Source organism: Protopterus annectens, chromosome 1.part1 (assembly GCF_019279795.1).
Source record: "Protopterus annectens isolate FY-2018-M chromosome 1.part1, PAN1.0, whole genome shotgun sequence".
Lineage (NCBI taxonomy): Eukaryota > Metazoa > Chordata > Ceratodontiformes > Protopteridae > Protopterus > Protopterus annectens.
Window position 1 is genome coordinate 76,967,608 of NC_056726.1, and position 19,472 is coordinate 76,987,079.

General features: G+C 38.9%; 1 protein-coding gene across 1 annotated transcript in view; it reads left to right on the forward strand.

The window, feature by feature from the left end:
* The window catches only part of SNTG2 (syntrophin gamma 2), a 4,306,282-nt gene that overhangs the window by 1,606,418 nt on the left and 2,680,392 nt on the right, over nt 1-19,472 (forward strand). Inside the window, exon 7 of the mRNA XM_044086780.1 lies at nt 11,885-12,012. Within this exon, the coding sequence (XP_043942715.1) occupies nt 11,885-12,012 (128 nt within the window). The remainder of the gene's footprint in view (nt 1-11,884; nt 12,013-19,472) is intronic.

The following is a 19,472-nucleotide window of genomic DNA, read 5'->3' on the forward strand; positions in this document are numbered from 1 at the left end:
TAACAATAATGTGTTGTGAAACCAATTAGACCAGATTACGTGTCCAGTAGACATGTGTGCAAAATGGACAGCTATGTATGGGGCAAAATTTCTTTGGGGAGCAGATTGTCCTTTTTTTTTCAGGTGAGAGTGGGATTTTGGGGAGGGATAGTAGGTATATTTGGGGAGGTAGGTTGGGTAGGATAACAGACAAGACAGACAAGACAGCATACAGGGGCAGTATATGACACATGTGGGGGGTGCACTCCTTGGATGGGGAGGGGGTATTTGGAAGTCGGAATCCCATGAGCCCACTAGTGGAAACAGTGGGACTGAGTTCCCCACACATGGGCACTCACCACTGCACCTTCACAGCCCCAAAGGTTGCTGTGCTGGAGGCTGAGTAGGAGGGCCAGGTCGAGCTTCTAGTTGTGCCACGCTGCCCTCGTGCAGGTGTAGCAGATCTCCAAACCCCCTGTGGAGCTCGCTACACATCACGCCCTGGACCTGGCGACAGGGGAGACAAGCCCCATCCCCTGAGGTGGTTCTACCCAAAGGTGGTGCCGGACCTGCAGATGATGAGGTCCCAGGGTGGGCCCCAGATGTGCTGGTGCCCAGTGCACAGCCAGATGAGGTTGGAGAGGTGGGTCCACTGGAACCAGCCTTCCCAGATGTGCTATGGTGTTTTACTTTTGCAACATATGTGGTCTAGTAATAGTCAGCACATTCCAGGATTAGGTATTACAGCATACATAGATATTCCCATTAACCCAAAACATCAGATATGGAACAGTTGCATAGCAAACAGAACACATGCATATATGGAACCACAGTAGCCATTGCAACAGCATGCCGGTACATCGATGGCAGCATGCTGCCAATGTGGGAGCATTTCAACATGGCACATGCATAGAAAAAAATTTAAATATTTATTAAATAATAGGACATATGTCCCAACAGAAGATTTAATGGAGCACATACCAATTGAGTTGTGTTTTTAATTTATTATTGCAGATATAGTGGGGGGGGGGAGAAAGATGTCAATTAACAACTAGTATATTCCTGTAGTTCTCATTACTTTCCTAGTCAGTGCTGTGATCTGTTTCTTACAGGTATTATTACACTACCCTATGGCCTTAGTTTGGACAGTGGTATGCATGTAGACAACTATATACATGAACTGAGTTTTACCTGCAGTATTCACCTCTTACCTGGTATACCTGTGGAGGAATTGTTTGTTAACACTACCTGACTGTTTCTACACATATTCCTAGATTCCAGGTTGATGTTATGCACATACCTGTCCATCTCTTATTGCACACACTCTGGGCATGTCTTGTGAAACTGGGACATATTTTGACTATTGCCCTCATAAACCTTTGGTGAGTTGTACAATGACGGGTTTGTTTTCATTGACATTTTCAAAATATGTACAGGCCTGACAGTCAGTTATATGACATTAAATGCTGCCTACATGTCAGAGATTAGTACGCTGATATGCTGGGGGACAGGGTAACAGCCAGAAGATATGGGCCGATTAACTGGACATTCTGGACAAATCTGTACACTTGTGGGGAATGATTCTGCATACAGCTTACTACCACTCTGTCTGTGTCTGCTAAAACTAAAGCAGTGTCCATCACAATTGAGTGTGTTATATACATATTGCTGTGTATCTTTTCTCTGATTTCTGTCTATAAGTCTCCCGTGGTTTTACAATCTGACCTTGTAATTACAACACTCTTTTATAGGGTAGCATAGACAGTTTCATTATGTAGCACAGTGTGGATGACAATGATGAGTAATGCCTTATTATTCAGAGCAACTGCAACACTAACAATGCCATACAATACCAGAGTAAACAGTACCAGTCCAGGATTTCAATCTTTTATTTCTAGGCACAGTTTTTGTATCTGACATACCTGTGGGGGCAATGTTTGTTAGCACTACCTGAATGGTGCCACACATATTACCAGATTCCACATTAGTATTATGCACATACGTCTCACTGTTTTACTGCACACACTCTGGTCACAGATTCACAACATGGGGGTGCAGATGGTACATACCTGGCTTATTGCTCTCATAATATTTTGAGGAGTTGGTAGACTGACAGGTTTGTTCTTATAGATGTCTGACAATCAGTTGTATGTCATTATTTGCTGCCTAAACGTCTCAGATCATCCCACTGATTTACCAGGGGGACATAGTGACAGGCAGCAAATATGGGCCAATTAACTGGACATTCTGGACATATCTGTACAGTTGTGGGGTATGATTCTGCATACAGTTTACTCTCACTCCCAGGATTTGAACCATGGCTGTGTGTGCTAAAAATACAACAGTTCACGTCTCAGTTGAGTGTGCTATTTGGATTATGTTGTCTATCTTTTCACTGTTTTCTAAATCTCTCTCAGTTGTACAATATGACCTCTTGTGATTGCAACAGTCAGATGCAGACATTCCTAGACATTTTATTTATGTAGCACAGTGTAGGCAATAGTGCTTAATACAACAGTACTATTAAGAAATTGCAACTCTACATTACCATGATACCAGAGTAAACACATGTAGTCCAGCAGTTAGACCATTATTGTCAGGCTGTTAACCTTTTATTTACATTCAACCTATATGAGACTCTTCCTGCCATATTTTCTGGTGTATTCAGTACATGCCTTAAACAATACAGGTTTTATACTGGCAATTAACTTACTACTACTTTTAGATTTATTTCTTATGACAGTACATGCAAGAGTATTACTAACCTGCCTCGCGACGCAACCTCTGCAATCTACAGGCATGGGCTTCCCGGTTCGAAGCCCACCCATCTGCCACTTTCAAAGACATAAGAGGAATATTTAGCCAAACCTATCCATAATATACATGAGCTGGCAATTATTAAACAGGTAGTGGACTGATACTTACACATGACTGGGACATCCCCCATCCTCCTAGCCTCTTGGATCAACTGATTCAAGAGGTCCCTCTTTCTCGGCTTCAAGTCAGCATAGTGATGCCTGACTTGCTCACCATTTCGAGGTATGCCACTGGTGAGGTCAAGAGCGAGATGGTCCCAGGCATCCGCTTTATATTGGGAACCTTAGTACTGGCCCTGCAGCAGTCTCTGGTCATGGTCTTTAACAAGGAGTCCTGCTATGACTTTGGACTCCTGGATGCTCCAGCGCTGCATCCGAAAGTGCACTCCCTCTCCCATACCATTCATAGTGCCAACAGAAGGAAGCTGCAACCAGTTATGTAATGTATTCCCATCTTTTGGCTTTAAATAGGGCTGATTTCCCACACTTTGAAGTGATTGGACAGTTTTGAAAATGCTAAGCTATGGGCAAACCTGCTTAACTAAGGCTGGCATTGCTTAAAGGGGTATATCAATAGGCAAACGGATTTAGCTGGCCTACACATTGCTTATACCTAGTAAGCAGGGCTGTGCAAAGCTTAGCATTGCTTAAATTTGAATTTGCATATTATTTGCTGTTTGGCATTGATTTATTTTTCATTACATTTTATATATGTGTTTGGTATCCATGATTCATGTGTACATATACTGTATGGGGTCCTTGTGTTTATTAGGAGATTTCAACACTTTATCACAATGACACCTCACATCTGGACTTAATGCAGTACTCCAGTTCACATATTTATGTTATGTAGTAGGTTATGCAACATAAAACTGTATATACATTCCTTTCACATGTTGTTTAATATTCCTATAGTGAGGATTTGTTTGGTGATACCTCAATTTTATGTATTGCTGTGATGGCTTAGTGGTTAACTACTGTGACTATAGTGTACAGAGTCCCTGGTTCAAGACCTGCAAGGGCTGTTTATTTTGTTTCTGGCCAGAACAGCAGCTGTTACATGCAGAGTGATTAAGGCACTTTTAAGCAATTGTAAGTGGGTTTGCGCAGGTTTGCGTGAAGGTAAGCAATGCTAACTTCCTGTTAAATATGCTTACAGAGAGTTAGCTTCAATATTGCTTAACCTGTGTGTGCATTGCTTACCCCTGTGCAAACAGGCTTAAGCCCACTTACTACTGCTTAAATATGCTTACTCCCACTTACCACTGCTTAATAGTGCTTAATCCCACTTACCCCCACACTAATTTAGACAAAAATGTAAAATGGATCTTGGGAAGGTGGTGGATTTGGACACTCTATGGATTTATCATTCATTACACATTATACCTTCTGGTTGTATCCCTGATTCATGTGTACATATACTGTATGGGGCACTTGTGTTTATCTGTGGATTTTACAATATTATAACAATGACACCTCACATCTGCATTTAATGCAGTACACCATTTCACAAATATATGTTATTTAGTAGGTTAACCAACAAAAAATGTTGTTCATAAAGTGAATTGACATGGAAAATGGAATATACTGGAGTGAGACTCGAATTGGGAATGACTACTCGTAAGGTGAATGCTCTGCCCACTACACTATTGCAGTACTGCTTCATTTGTATATATCTTGATATTTAACCTCTTGTGCCATTTAAGCTGCAGTATACATAGCTAAGCAACGGGCAAACCTGTGCAACTACTGTTAAGTTTTATCTGTCTGGTAAAAATAAAATAAGTTGTTTATATTATTATATTTTAACTATTGCTCTTATAAACTTGTGGGAATGTTGCTGGGGGTATGCAACCACCTATGAATGGTTTCGCTCATTCTTATTGCTAAACTGCTGTTCTTGATTGCAAGGGCATGTATATTCTGAGAGCTCTTCTTTCAGACATGCCCTCTGCACTCGGACACGCATTGTGCCCGTTTTGGAGCTCAGGCAGCACGCCTTCATTAATATGCATGGCATGCTGCCGTACTGCTCCTAAATGGTCGCTTCCGTGCAGGACTAAGCTAGTCCTGCACGGAAGTCTAGAGAATCTTGGGGCAACTCATGGAATTAATACTAGTCAGTTTCTCCCTCCCCATCAGTCTGTTTATTTGCTTTAATGGAAGAGAGAAAGAGATGGTTACTGCCCTTGTAAAGATTGTTAGCCTTACAGGGTGTTTTTCTTTCACCATGTCTTTATCCCATTTTCTCATAATTTTATAACTTTGAACTTAATATGACTGAATGTAAACATTCAAAGTGCTAGTCACTGGAAAGAAAAAAAAAATTCTTCTGCAGGGAAACCCCTCTGCATCTCTCCACACCACTTGCTAATGATGTATGCCATCTCCATGATCATTGTACAGTGAGAAAAGATCAAATTCCTGGATCCCCACTGTTCTGGAAACCTAAAGAGAAAAAAGTCTTATTATTCAACCATACCTTTTATTATTGTTTGATAGAAGGACTTCTCTGCAATAGGTCAACTTATAATCACCTACAAAATAAATAAATAAATAAATAAATTAATTAACATAAATGTATTTGCTCACAAAAAGCCTTCCTCCACCCCCACACCCTGAAGCAAATAACTTTATTATTTATTTATTTTTTTGAGTAGTCATTAGTTGGCCTGCATAAATCAACTAATTATTTTGTGAGGGATCTAGAGAGAAAGTGTCAGGCTCTTGTAGTGGAACATTAGTAAACACCCAAAGTAGTAAAAAAATCAACACATTAAAATATCTGGTCAGCCTCATGTCTTGAATCAGTAGTTTAGGTATTTAAAGCAACTACTTTTATAAAATTCTCTTGAGTTAATTGAAGTTGTATGTTATATCAAATGAAATAAAATGAAAACACGTGTACATAGTTACTAGTTAAAGTAAACAAAATGCTTATTAAAATAGATTTGCTATGGGAATTGTTCTCAGACAAATGTAATCATTGCTCATTAGGGGGTGATTACAGCATGTTAAAGAAGAGTCATGTACCATTATGTTCCCAGGTAATATCCAACTGCATACAGGAGTAGAATTGTGTTGCATAATGCCCCAGATAATATCCAGTTATTATCTAATAGGGGACATGTTAGTACAGCAAAGATACTTCATAAGGGGTTTCCAAGGTTCCAGTGAAGGACATCTGGCAACCAGCTAGTTTTCCACACGATGTACCTATGATATGAAATTGGAAAGGGACCTTTGAACTGTGGACCACTGAGGTCATCAGAGCAGCGAACTCTGCCATGCACTGTTACAAAACTTCAGAATTTAGATTTGCTGCTTTCTGGTTCCAGCATAATGGAATGTTGCCCCAGTCCCCTTCAGTAACACACATCATACCAAATGGAATTTGACCACCTTAATTAAATTTCCATAACATAGCTTTGATCACCAACTTTATTAATTACAACTATTCATGATATAATTGATTCTAAATGCAGCATAACATCCTTGTAATGTTAATCAGGGCAGCGTACCTACTCACCCTGCCCCAGTAAGCAGTGTCCATACCTCTACTCACATACTTTAGTTATGAAGAAGCATCCCATCTCACTTCATACACTATTCATTGTAATGTTAATCAGGGCAGTGTACCTATTCACCCTGCCTAACAAGCAGGATCCATACCTCTGCTCGCTTACTTTACTTATGAAGCAGCGTCCCAACTCACTTCATACACCATCCATTGAATTACCGTCCACCAAATAAGCACCATCCTTACCTCAGCTTGCTTATCTATTCAGCAAGCTTACATACCCAGCCATAAACACCCCCAATTCACACATTACCAAACCATTCTTAACCCCTGTTCGGTCCTGGCCTTTCCCCTGGAGAGCTCTTTCATTATATTACCTATACCACTAGTGGGCAATTAAGACCTGTCCTACCGCAGCCTTATCCTGCAACCAAGCTTCCTTTAAACCTCCTAAATCCCCTGTAACAATGCACCCAGTTTTAAAACTACACCACCAACCACCTACCTACCATGCTTCTTAAAACTCTACTCACAAAATTGACCCAAACATCAAGTGAAATGATCCCAGTGGTATTCTGTAAAACTTTAACCTGTTATGTAACATTAACACTACCTTCTCAAGGAACAACTTTGTCACCCCAAAGACACCACCCGTTAGGAACAAACTCCAGCATCCTATCAAACACCTCATTGGTCCTCCCCTAAATATGGCTCAGCCACTGAATAAGTAAATACAACCACCCCAAGGTTCTTAAGAAAGCAAGGGTTGAACTTCACTGGCTTGCAAGAGCCATAGGGGTTTAGCTTAATAAGCCCTGTGCTCCTATGAATGTTGTGACTACTCATCCCGTGGGATCCCCACACTCCCCATAACTGTCCCCACCCATTACCCCCTTGCCCCCCCTACCTACCTCTTAATTACTTGCCTCCTATACCAATGCAGTAATCAGCTCCCACTCATTGAGCACAGAGCTCTAATATGTCTTAATAAGGTGATTACTCAGACCCACTTTGAACCCCATTCAGGTGGCAAAACATCCGAACTATAAAAAATGTTACCTGTCAGATCCCCTTTCAAGCCACCGCATGATATCTTCTGCCCTACAACAATTTCAGTCAGTAACTGTTGCCCACTTATGCTCCCCATGTGCAACCGTCTTGCTCGCCACTGCTTCCATCATCTGTGAACTCACTGTGTAGCGACCCAACGGGTACTCATCACACCATCATCTATAACTGTATTATGCTCCACTGCAGCTGCCCCCCAAATTTCCTCCACTGCAGCAGCCTCCATCACCATCCAAGACCCCTCCTTCCATCTCCCAGTTGATGCCCACTCTGAAGACACCACTTCATTGAACCACTGGCTGATATGAACTCTGCACTGCCTCAGCTGTAACCACCTTTTGTAGCACTCCCACTGCTGAAACACCCATCGAAGCAGCAATATGTGTATATCAATCTGCAAAAGAAAAGACAAGTGTAACCATTTGTAACTTCCAACATTGATGATTCCACAGAAATTAACCAAATAACTACAATACCATGCAAACTGACCACACACCCACAACAAGCACCCCCAACTCCCTCTACCCCAAGCCACAGTGGCAAAACTGAAGAGACTTGTACAGAATTCCTTAAGGTTATAAATTCTGAAAGCCAAATGACCATCACCTTTTTCTGACTTCAACCCCCAGAATTGTAACAAAATACTTGACCCTAACATACGTGCCCTCATGCACTCTCCTTCCAAGTACTGACTGGAAAAACAGTGCAGTTGTAACAACTACAGTGAAGACACAAGCTGCCATGCTATGACCTATGCATTCAGTCCATGACATGCGTGTCAAACAGGAAACTGATTGCATGTGATGAAAGATTTGTGTTCCTTAAATGCATTTGGATCTTCAAAAAAGCAAAAGAAAACATATTAAAAGTCTTTGAGCTATTCCATAGAAAGAGCATTGATTCATTGTCACAAAGCCTGACTAATTAGGCAAGAGAAACAGACAGTTCCAGTCCACAAACAGCCTAGTCAGCCTAGACTTTGTTCTGAACTACAAAAAAAAAAAAAACACCCTGACAAGAAGGATTTACCTTAGATAGCCCCCTAACACTACTAGGCTTACCCCAGATTTCAAATGGTAATGTGCTGCTAGTAACAGCCCCCGCCACCCCTGAGAAGCCACCATCATGTCACCACCACTATTTCCCACAAGTAACAAACTTACACAGAGATTTGGTTTTACCGCATCAGTTAATCTACCACAAAGTTCAATCCTATGGCTGCCATAATCTGACAGAACATCCCTACCAATGTGTAGCCCACCAGCACAGTCTCGTAAACAATACCCTATCCACCGGACACACCTCAACCTGTCAGTGCACCATTCTAGCCAACTACCTAAAGAAATACGCCAAAGGCCCTAAGATGTATAAGAAAGGCATGCAGTAGGGGCAGCTTTATATATTTTAGAGTTACTGAAGTTCAATAACATAATATTTAAACATTAACCTTGATGTTCAGCAGGGTATGAAGGAATTCCCATGTGAGAGTATCGACTGCCAGAAGTATGAAGTCTGCAACACAATGGCCATCCTTCGGTAACTACCAATCCCCAACTCACCAGGAAAACCCCAGGAAAAGATCAACGTAACCTGGACAGTCCGCAACACCAAAAAAAAAAAATGTTTTTTTTTTTTTTTTTTTTTTTTTTATGTAGTCAACCCTGCCCTCTGTCTGAACACTGAAGCCACAACATGCGTGCACGTCAGGCAGCATCAGCTAAAGCCCACAAAAACACCAAAAATTGTTACCCACAACTCTGGAAGGCAAGGTCCAGTCATAAAAGACGACGAGACACTACCCGATCGCAAACAAACCTATAACACATCGATCGTGCCCGCAAGGAGCAGCCAGCACTCACTGAGAATGCAGTCTTCATTATTCAATGAGTTCACCCTCCAAGCACTTACACTATTAGTCAGAAGACTACTTTTACCAGGAACCACCTGTCTTAGCTCAGCAACTGGTTTCATAATACCTCAGCCCTGCAGTAGCATGAATGTTTGAGGGGTACGAAGTCTGCTATAATGTGACTGTCCATTGCGGGTGCTGTGAATAGCAATTCCAGCCAACTTCAAAGATTGAAACAATACTCATTTCCTGAACTTTGATCATCCTGTAACTTAGGGAAAAAAACTCTCTGCCACTACTACACCAACCCCTACAATGTGCCGTTAATAATTATAACCACCCTAAATCTGACTAAAGCAACCCATACCGACTATCCCCTACCCTTGAGAAGAGAGAAAGAATTCAGCATGTACCTACCTACCAACCACCTGCCACTCCCCCGAGACCCAGAGGCCTACCTTTCCTCCTGGTATACCTACAGGTCATCATGGGCGTACCCTGCCTGTAGCAAGTTCAGGCCAAAATATGATTGCTTAACCCGAGTACACTAGACTAAACCTCTTAATCCACTCCCCATCATTATCTCATTTCCTCCCAACCATCTCTGCCTCCACTTAACCCTTTCACCTCCCCAACTTGACTCCCCCTAATATTAACCTACCCCCCCCCCCCATGAAGATGTCTCGGGACAACTTTGTTTGTTGCCAGGCTTCATTTATGCACTGACCAATTGTTTAAGAATACTGCATCACAAGACATGGGCATGGGAAGGTGTTCTTTTTATGCATTTTGTGTTATTATTACAAATAATTTAGGCAGATATCTTTCAGTAAAGAAAACTGCATTATATTGCTGTTTTGTCTCACATATAACCAGGGAAGGATACAGATAAAAAATGAGAATCATAAAGTTCAGTTTGAGTGACACAAAAAATGTTGTGCAACTGTGAAAAGTGCAGCATGACTTAAAGCATCAAACTAGAGGAAATTATATTATTTCTGTAGCCGACAAAATGGCCTCACTGTCACTTTGTGCAATGACAGCTATTCAGGACTGAAAAGGCACTTGCATCTACACTGGGCATACAAGGAAGAATGACCAAACATCTCAGATGAAAAGCTTTCGAGAGATGAAAGGAGCCTCTTTTCTGTCTTCTAACATACAAGTGTCTCTAAGTCATTCTGTGAACCCAGGGACCTCTGTTAGTGGAAAGAAAATCCAATACAATTTGAACATGTGGAGCTGCTGATTTAAACATGCACACTTTTACAGTAGCCAGGCTTACAGTTTGTCCCACTAAAGAAACAGTATTAAAAGAAGTAAATCAAAGGTCACTATAACAGAAGGACAATCATATCGTACAATGCAAACAGGCTTAGAAAACATTTTATTGCATTCTGAGAGCAGCTAATTCCAAATCCATACTGAACAGGAGTCATTCAGTGAAAGACGAAGCACTGAGAAAAAAATGCTGGGGTATAGGCATTAATGTCTAGCAAAGAAAAAGGTTGTATTGATAAAGTAACAGTAAAACACATTGATAATTTCTAAAGAAAAATGTTGAAGTTTTCTTAGAAGTATCACATCTGATACATTTTAAGGACTAGTGCACACAAATGTTCCCAACAAAATGTGTGTCACTTTGACTAATTTAGGGTTATACCCCTTTAATTTTCTGAGAAACAGAAAGTAATTTTATACCAACTGCAATTTTTACTGCAGAAAGGCTCCTGATATCATCAAGTTCACCAAGTAAAAGTAGCTTCCATTACTTACATGGCATCTCTATCATTCTGTATATTTACTTTCTTCTCTGATACAACAATTCTGCCATGCTCTGTGGCATTATTATTTCCTTTAGGTTGTAATATAACATTGCATTGTTTTTATAAATAAATTTGAAAGGTGGAGAATGCAATAATCAGTTTTGCTTGCCTTTTTTCTTGTAGATATCTGTAAATTCATTGCAAAAAATGTTTTTTTAAATGACAAGCTACAATCTTTTCAATTTAATATTCCTATGAAAACAAGAAGAATATATATAATCTTGCATGATTTGTACTGTATGCTGTTGCATTCTAAGATTAAAACTGGGTTTCAAATCTCTGTAGACATTATAATCATTAGTCTTATTTCTGTTACTTCTTAAAGCCGGTGTGTGTGTGTGTGTGTGTGTGTGTGTGTGTGTGTGTGTGTGTGTGTGTGTGTGTGTGTGTGTGTGTGTGTGTGTGTGTGTGTGTGTGTGTGTGTGTGTGTGTGTGTGTGTGCGTGTGTGTGCGTGTGTGTGTGTGTGTGTGTGTGTGTGTGTGTGTGTGTGTGTGTGTGTGTGTGTGTGTGTGTGTGTGTGTGATGTGTGAAAGCAGTAAAGCAGTTGCTTCTTCTATAATGTAATATGATTAGCTTCAGTATTTTAATACACAGATGACATCTAGTACTTCACTACTTATTATTAATGCACTGAATAAAGTTCAACCACAATGGACTTTACTAGCATACTGGCTTATCTGCAGTTGCCTTTCTCTTGCTAATCTGTGCTTTATGTCACTGCTAGGCTAATAACTTTGAAACAATTTTCAGTTGAAATAACTGCTTATTTCACTGCATTAGCTGATAAGACAATATGCTTAGCATGTCTCATTTATTCTCTTGCAGGCACCTTCATCACCTTCCTCACCTACAGCTAATGAACCAAAATATGAGAAGCGCTGGCTAGACACCTTATCCATCCCATTGTTGATGGCTCGAGTCTCAAGGTACAAAGCTGGAACAGATAAATTAAGGTTTGTAATTCAGTTGGGTTCTGGGACGTGACTGCAAGATGATGTATAGCTAATAGGGATTACATGCAAGCATTTCTGTTAGAGTGGTTCTCAGTACAGCTACTGTGTCGCTTTTCTGAAATGTTTCACTAAACCTGAAGGACTGTTGTCAACAAAATCACTGAGGCATCCTCTATAAAATTAAAATAGCCATCCATAAGTGATAGGAACATTTTTACACTTGTAAATCAAACTATTTCTCAGCATTGCAGTATATTTCTGCTATTAATTTCTGTGTTGCCAGATAAGATGACAATAAAGACACTGTTTCCCCTAATGAAATATATATCTCATATGAAAGATCAGTTGCAGTTTCTGCAGAGGTGAATGCATATGTGTGTGTGTGTGTGTGTGTGTGTGTGTGTGTGTGTGTGTGTGTGTGTGTGTGTGTGTGTGTGTGGGTGTGTGTGTGTCTATGAGTCCCTCTGTCCCTGAGCCTGTGCATATATTTTATTGTAATGCAATAACAGCTGAATATGAAGAGTGCCAGATATGGTTAGCTGGTATTAGTCCCTGTTCTTTGTCCTACTGAATAGAGTTAGAAACTCATGCTGCTTTAAATTCTGTACAGTCTCTCACCACCTAATTTTTCTAATTATTTTTGAAGAATGGAATCAAATATTGGGAAATGAAAAGAAACAAATGTAACAGTATTTGCATTAATTGATCTCATTCCAAATAAAATAACCCTTGCAAGTCATGCAGGAATGGTTCTAGTAAAGCAAAGTATTACACTTAAAAAATAATGGAGTGTAAATAATCATAAGACATCATCTTATCTGTACCAGAAGTGATGCAAAGAAAACAGGTACATTGGGAGATAGAAAAACTGCTCAGAAATTTCCTATATAAAAGCATTTGTGGTCTGAATCAATACAATCATTAAACCAGGAGTACTTTTAAAAGGAATGTCTTTGTCATCAATGATTCTTTCAGCTGAAACAGCTGCACGATAAAAGCTAACAGATATGAAACTTCTTGTAATGGAGCTGACAGTGGATAATATATATTGCAAGAAGTGTAATGTGTTATAGCCTTTATGTTAGTAAGACCAAAAGGGAACGGAGAAGGAAACTTTTTGAATACAAGTATAATAGCAAGAGTAAATGTGCCACAGATGCCTTATATAAGCATTAGAAAATTGTGTGGGTTTTAAAAATATTGAATTCGCTGTTATAGATAAAGTAGAGTTTGGTCCCAGGGATCTGTTGGGAGACTAAACTAGAGTACAAGGAATTGTTTTGGCAGTTGATATTATATACCACAACCCCAGCAGTATAAATGAAAATTAGTCCATGTTACCTTTATTGAAATTAAGAGCAGCCAAGTTGTGACAAAGAATGAATTACTTTTATTTGCATTTGTAATTTATCTAATAATTTCACTTGTGCATATGTATGTAAGTTTTAAATCGAATAGTTATTTACATACCAAAAGAAACACAACTGGGATGGCAGCACAATGACCAAATCTGATTTTAGCACTTTTGTACTACTTTAATTGTCACACACAGAACTTCATCAGAAATAAAAATAAATCCACTTGGAAACATTTGATAACTTAGGTTATTAAATCATGTGATATCAATTGATCAACCCAATAAAGCACATTAAAATAACAGGTCAGCCTCATGCATGAATGAACTACTTGTGAATGAACATAGTTTCTATCATCATGTGATTTTGATGCACCAGTCAGCTTATACCTTTACATTAAAGTACCAGAAAACTCAAAAACCTTTACAAAATAAAGACTAATATCAAAAGAATTTCAAAAGATACAGTTTTTAAATTGAGGAACATAAAATACTATAGATTATAACATTTAAAACAAGTATATCTGTGCTAACAAAAAAACATTTCAAATTTATATATTCATTTAACCCCAGTTTCATGTCAGCAAATAACCATATTTGCCATTCAGCTTGACAGCATTTGAGGACATTTGATTTCCAATAAAGTTATTCAAATCTACTTTATCTAACAGAAAAAAATTCTAAAATCAGTGCACAATATAACTTGCTTTGCTAAAGCATTATTAGTGTCCCTTTTCCTAATTGCCAATATATGTTCATGCATTCTTTTAATTTATGCATGGTATTACCTATATAGTAACTCAAACATGCTTTGCAGCGTGCTATGTATACAACACCAAATGACTCAAAACTGAATCTTTCTTTGGCAACAATAGTCTTATCTACTGCTTCAATGTAGCATTGTTATTTGCAGAATCAAAGTGCTGTTTTAGGATGTCATGAACACTGTCAGGGTAGAACTCTGGCAAAGCTTGAAAGGTTCCACATTTTGCTGTTTTATTATTCAAGTATCTAGCATCATCCCTGTCTCCTCAAAGGGGAAGGTTTTGAGTCTCACATAAAACTATGTTTTTTTGTTTTTTTTTTGAGATAAAACTCAGGATGATAAGGTTCTTCCTCCTCCTCTCTTCTAGTCCTTTATTGAACCTAAGCAGAATACTTTCATATCCATGAAGCAGAACTCTCTTGAAATGGTCTGCTCTGATAGGACAGGAAGCATGGATTTCATGGCCTTTTCCACCATCCATAAGACTGCTATCAAGCAGTTTATTAAAAAAAAGTGTGCATCAAAAGTAAGCATTGCTTAACAAGCAGCAGCAAATTGTATCCACTGGCAGCTGTACAGCACACAGATTCATTGTTACACAGATGCACACTCTGTCAAATATTGCGGTAACTGAATTATAACCAGCAGAGTCACTGTAAAGTAAAAAGCTGGCAATTGAAGCACATAGCATTCCAGACACCAAAACTATAAAGACATTAAAACAAAGTATAAGCATATGTGAAAAGATCAAAGACACACGAAAAAAGAAACACCAAGCAAATGTCCTCGCAAGAGGCTTTATCTCCTAGACCCCTTAACTTATATATATATTAAGACCCTGGTTACACAAATGCAGGGTAGTAGCTAAACCAAATTAAGCACATCACAAAGCATATCATACAACACAAAGCATGTCACACAATCTTTCACTTACAGGAAGGACAATGGGGAGAGTCTGGGACCAGGGTATAGTGTGTTGCTAATGAAAAACAGTGTGACTGGGGAAACGAAATTCAGACAAGCATGCATGTATATGTAAATATGCAATACAAATATAGGCATGCCTGCTATATTCAAAGAACAGGTGTTGCATGACCAGAAATGGGGACAGAATACATTCTGAGTGCTGCTTATGCAAAACATTATGAATCAGGAATGGCATTCAGTCATCATAAGACCCCAAAGGTTACTAACCAAAATGATCAGAGATATAATGTCTCTGAGCTACTAATCGAGGTTGGAAGGTGCATCCCCTTTTTTCGGTGTCTTAAAGACTTTTTAAGGGAAATCTCTATCTCACTGTGCCATTAGAGGCCTGACCTCCTGTTTTCCTTCAAGTCCAGTATCTCCTCCAGTACTAAAACTAGGGACCTCCATTTTTTCCAACTGACATATAAAACATTATGGAGGGAAACTTTCACAATGCAGCACCTCCCAAACCTCTGGAATAAACTCGCCCTGCATGTTAATCATAACAACTCACTAACTTACTTTAAACATAAACATGATGAGTTGGGTGCGCACAAATGTACTCCTGGATTGATTGGCATAGCCCTCCTGTGTACTCATGGATTGATTAGTATAGCCCTCCTGTGTACTCCTGGATTGATTGGTATAGCCCTCCTGGAAAAGGGAGGTGGAACTTGAAGGAGAATACTGGCAAGTTGTTAATTGTCAAATTTGCATTTGCACAAACTTGGGCAATATCCTACTAAAATAGCTAAATTTGTAGTAAACTATAACAAAAGAAAACATCACTGCCTGGCCCTCAGGGAATGAAACTGGTTAGAAATACAACATCATTTTGCTCTTTCTCAGCTAACAACAATACACTAACTTCTCTGTAATCCAGAAAATTGCCCAGCCCATAACAACTTAATACAGCACTTTTCCTCAATACAATTTTAGACTCTAGAGAAAAAGTCACAATAACCAATCATCTAACACTGCAGGTTCTCTATATATTTATATATTCAAATAGTGTAACTAAACCATGGAAACAATCTCACACCTCCCACTATCACTGAAATCCATTCAGAATGCAAACTTATTTAAAATGCAACTAAAACTTCACCTATCAAAGGATCTGCACCATATATATCCACAATAACTGCCACTTGCCATATCAAACTATTTTTCTTCATTCAAAATCATACACCCCATGGCCAGTGTGCACCAATACATGAATAGTTTAACTACCTCCACCCAGCATACACATAGCTGTGTGACACAGCATACCCCACTGCTGTAATTCTAATATAAGCTTTACAGTAACTATATATATATATATATATATATATATATATATATTTATTTATTTATTTATATATATATAATTATCTATGAACCTACTTTATACCCAACCTCTTAACTATGATATTAACATTTTCTGTCCTACCTAGTTCCTTCCCTCATCATCACCTCTTTAAATTTCTAAGCACTAATCACATATTATTTATTAACTGCAAAATCAAATTGGTTGGGGGAGTTTGATAAGGCAGTATTTGTAGGAATTGATTTTGTACTGTGGAAATCTAGTGTGTGATAGCCTTGTTATCTGAAAAACAGTGTCCAGATGACCACCTATGAACTCCAGGACTTGTGTGGGGAATTGCTGTGACTTGTCATAATTGATATGAATGACTCCTGAAGGTCATCAACTGTTTCAGCTACATGCCTTCTGAATGCCCATGACTTTTTACTTTTTAAGTCTTTATGGAGACATTCAGGCCAATTAAGGCACACCTGCTAGTTGTGGACATGCATGTTTCAGCCTTCTTATTGAGCAGACACCCATGGCTCCTTATAGCATCCAGACCTTTTTGGGGGCTGGCTTCTTTATCTAAAAAACTTATCAGCTAATAATATGGAGCATTAGAATGTGCAAGGAGTTATTAACTAATAACTAATTAACTAATCTATGATGTGCTGTGGTAGAGACATTAATCACCGTTTGTCACTTATCATTCATATTTATGTAGAGAAATCACTGTTTGCCACTTATTATTCCTATTTTCATATTCCTGTCCATATTTTCATAGCTGAGAGCCCAGCATGTTAATGAAGAACATGTTATGATATGCCACAGTGGGAGACAAAGAATCCCATTGTCAATGTCCATGTATATCCCATTATACCTGATATATCACTAGCCATTTGTTAGTAATTATGAAAATAAACAGTATTTCCATATGTACCTGATGTTTTAAAAAACAGTTGCCTGACAAACTGTTGCATGACATCAAGTGAAACCTTAGATGTTGTTTAAGAAAACTATCTTTGATACTTCCCCTCTTAGTTGCACATCTTGAGTGATATTTAATAGTATCTATATTGTATTATGCAATTAAGCATATGGTTTCACATTTCAGACAACATCTCAATAAACATGCACTCCTAGAGGAATTTCTTGTTGTCATGTGAAAGCTTCTCTGGTTAACAAAGATGTTCTAGTAATATATGTCTAGGTTGTATATCTTGCAAGATATGATCATTTGTTTATGATAGTTTAGCAAAAATATAATTTGGGGTTTAAGTACATTATAATATATTAGAGTATAACGACTTTGAATGCACTATTATCACTATAAAGAATACTTCTTACTGATAGCATTGCTATTTTTGCAGTTTTAATAACATGTAGTACTCTTCACAATATTAAAGTATATTTTTTAGACATGGTGAAGAATGCAAGCTGTGTGAAGTATGCTACTGGTGTGACATTCTATACCACATAGGTGTTATTGACACTTTAACTTGAACAAGTTAACACTGTTTTAGAACTAGCACCAATCATTATCATGACATAAGCTCCAGAATCAATAAACTTTGTGTAGGTTCCACGCAGAGCCTACATGGAATATATTTGCATATGCGATACTGTGCATCGGGCTGCATTGTGCAATCTCTCTCCTTGAATATTAATGACACACAATGTGCATAGGGAAGATTTTGTGGCTTGCCCTGGTGTTAATGGCTGTGAAACCTGTATAGTGAATATGAATTGTTTCAGGGTAAAGGGAAAGCGTGTATTTTCTGAAAGATATGAGGTATGGAACACAGATGCATATGTCATGATATGTTAACTGCAGTCTTCAGTGATTTCACAATAAACCACGAATTTTATAATTTTTTTAATATTATTTATTTATTTATTTATTTATTTTAATTGCCAGTGTTTGCACGATGGACCACTTGGCATAAACATGGCTAGCCATGCTCAGCTAGTTTGCACAAAGTGCAGCATCTCACAAACTGGAGAAATGGACCACCCAGGGAGTAGACAGGACTCAGACAGTCACACATATGAACCGGATGCATTCAGTTAAAATTGTGCATCATGCAACCATGGTAAGCAGCGTTGCACTATGATTAACAGAGAGAACCTTTAATAACTAGTAGGATAGCAGATATCTATCTCACTCATTCCATGGCAGCAGTTGTTAAGTGTAAGGGTGGAGTGCAGATGGGACGGGGCGCTAGTACAGGGTGTGCAAGTTTTGTTTTACTGTCGTGAGAGTGCAGATTATAGCATTAAAGTGCAAGATACACAACTGTTTTTCAATCTTCTTGTTGTAGTAGGTGCAGGTGTAGGAGAACTATATATATGATCAAATGGACTAGTCCATTTCCACAAGTGCCTGTATACCTAATTAGCTAGAAATCGGATTGCTTACTACTGTTGCGCATTGATTACTATTGCACACATGTGGTGGCCTGCAGTGAGCACTTTTGTGTACCATGTTTGAGCGATGGTGAATGATGTGCAACATTTTCAAATGTTGCATATTCAAAATGATTGCAATCTCAGTAATGAAATAGGCGGGAAACACCATATCAACTGCAATTTGCAGGAAATGCTCACAAGACATTGAGTTTGAACTATGGCAGGCATGTCTGGAGTTGCTGGATAGGGTGTGCACTTTCAGGCACAGCACTGAGGTGTCCAGGAGTCCAATATTTTTATTGGACTCCTAGTTAGACTTAGAGAGAATGGGCCCAGGTTGCTGCAGCAGGACTATTCCAGCTCAGAATATAATCTAAAGCCTGGAATAGTGTTGCCAGGGCCCTAACCAGTGTGACAGGTATCCTCCACACAGATGAACAATGCAGACATCATTTTGCTGACCTCCAGAGGAGGAATTGGAATACCCTTGAGCTTTCGATCAGGGAATGCCAGGCAGGGGACACCCCACAGATGTGTAAGTAATAATTTAAGTAAGTAATTGTAAGAATTAAAAGCTGAATATATTCAAGACTGGTAGTCATAATGGTGTTCTGTTCTGTTTTTTTCCACAGGTGCTGAGGACAGAGTCTCAAATGTTTGGTACCATGCTGGGC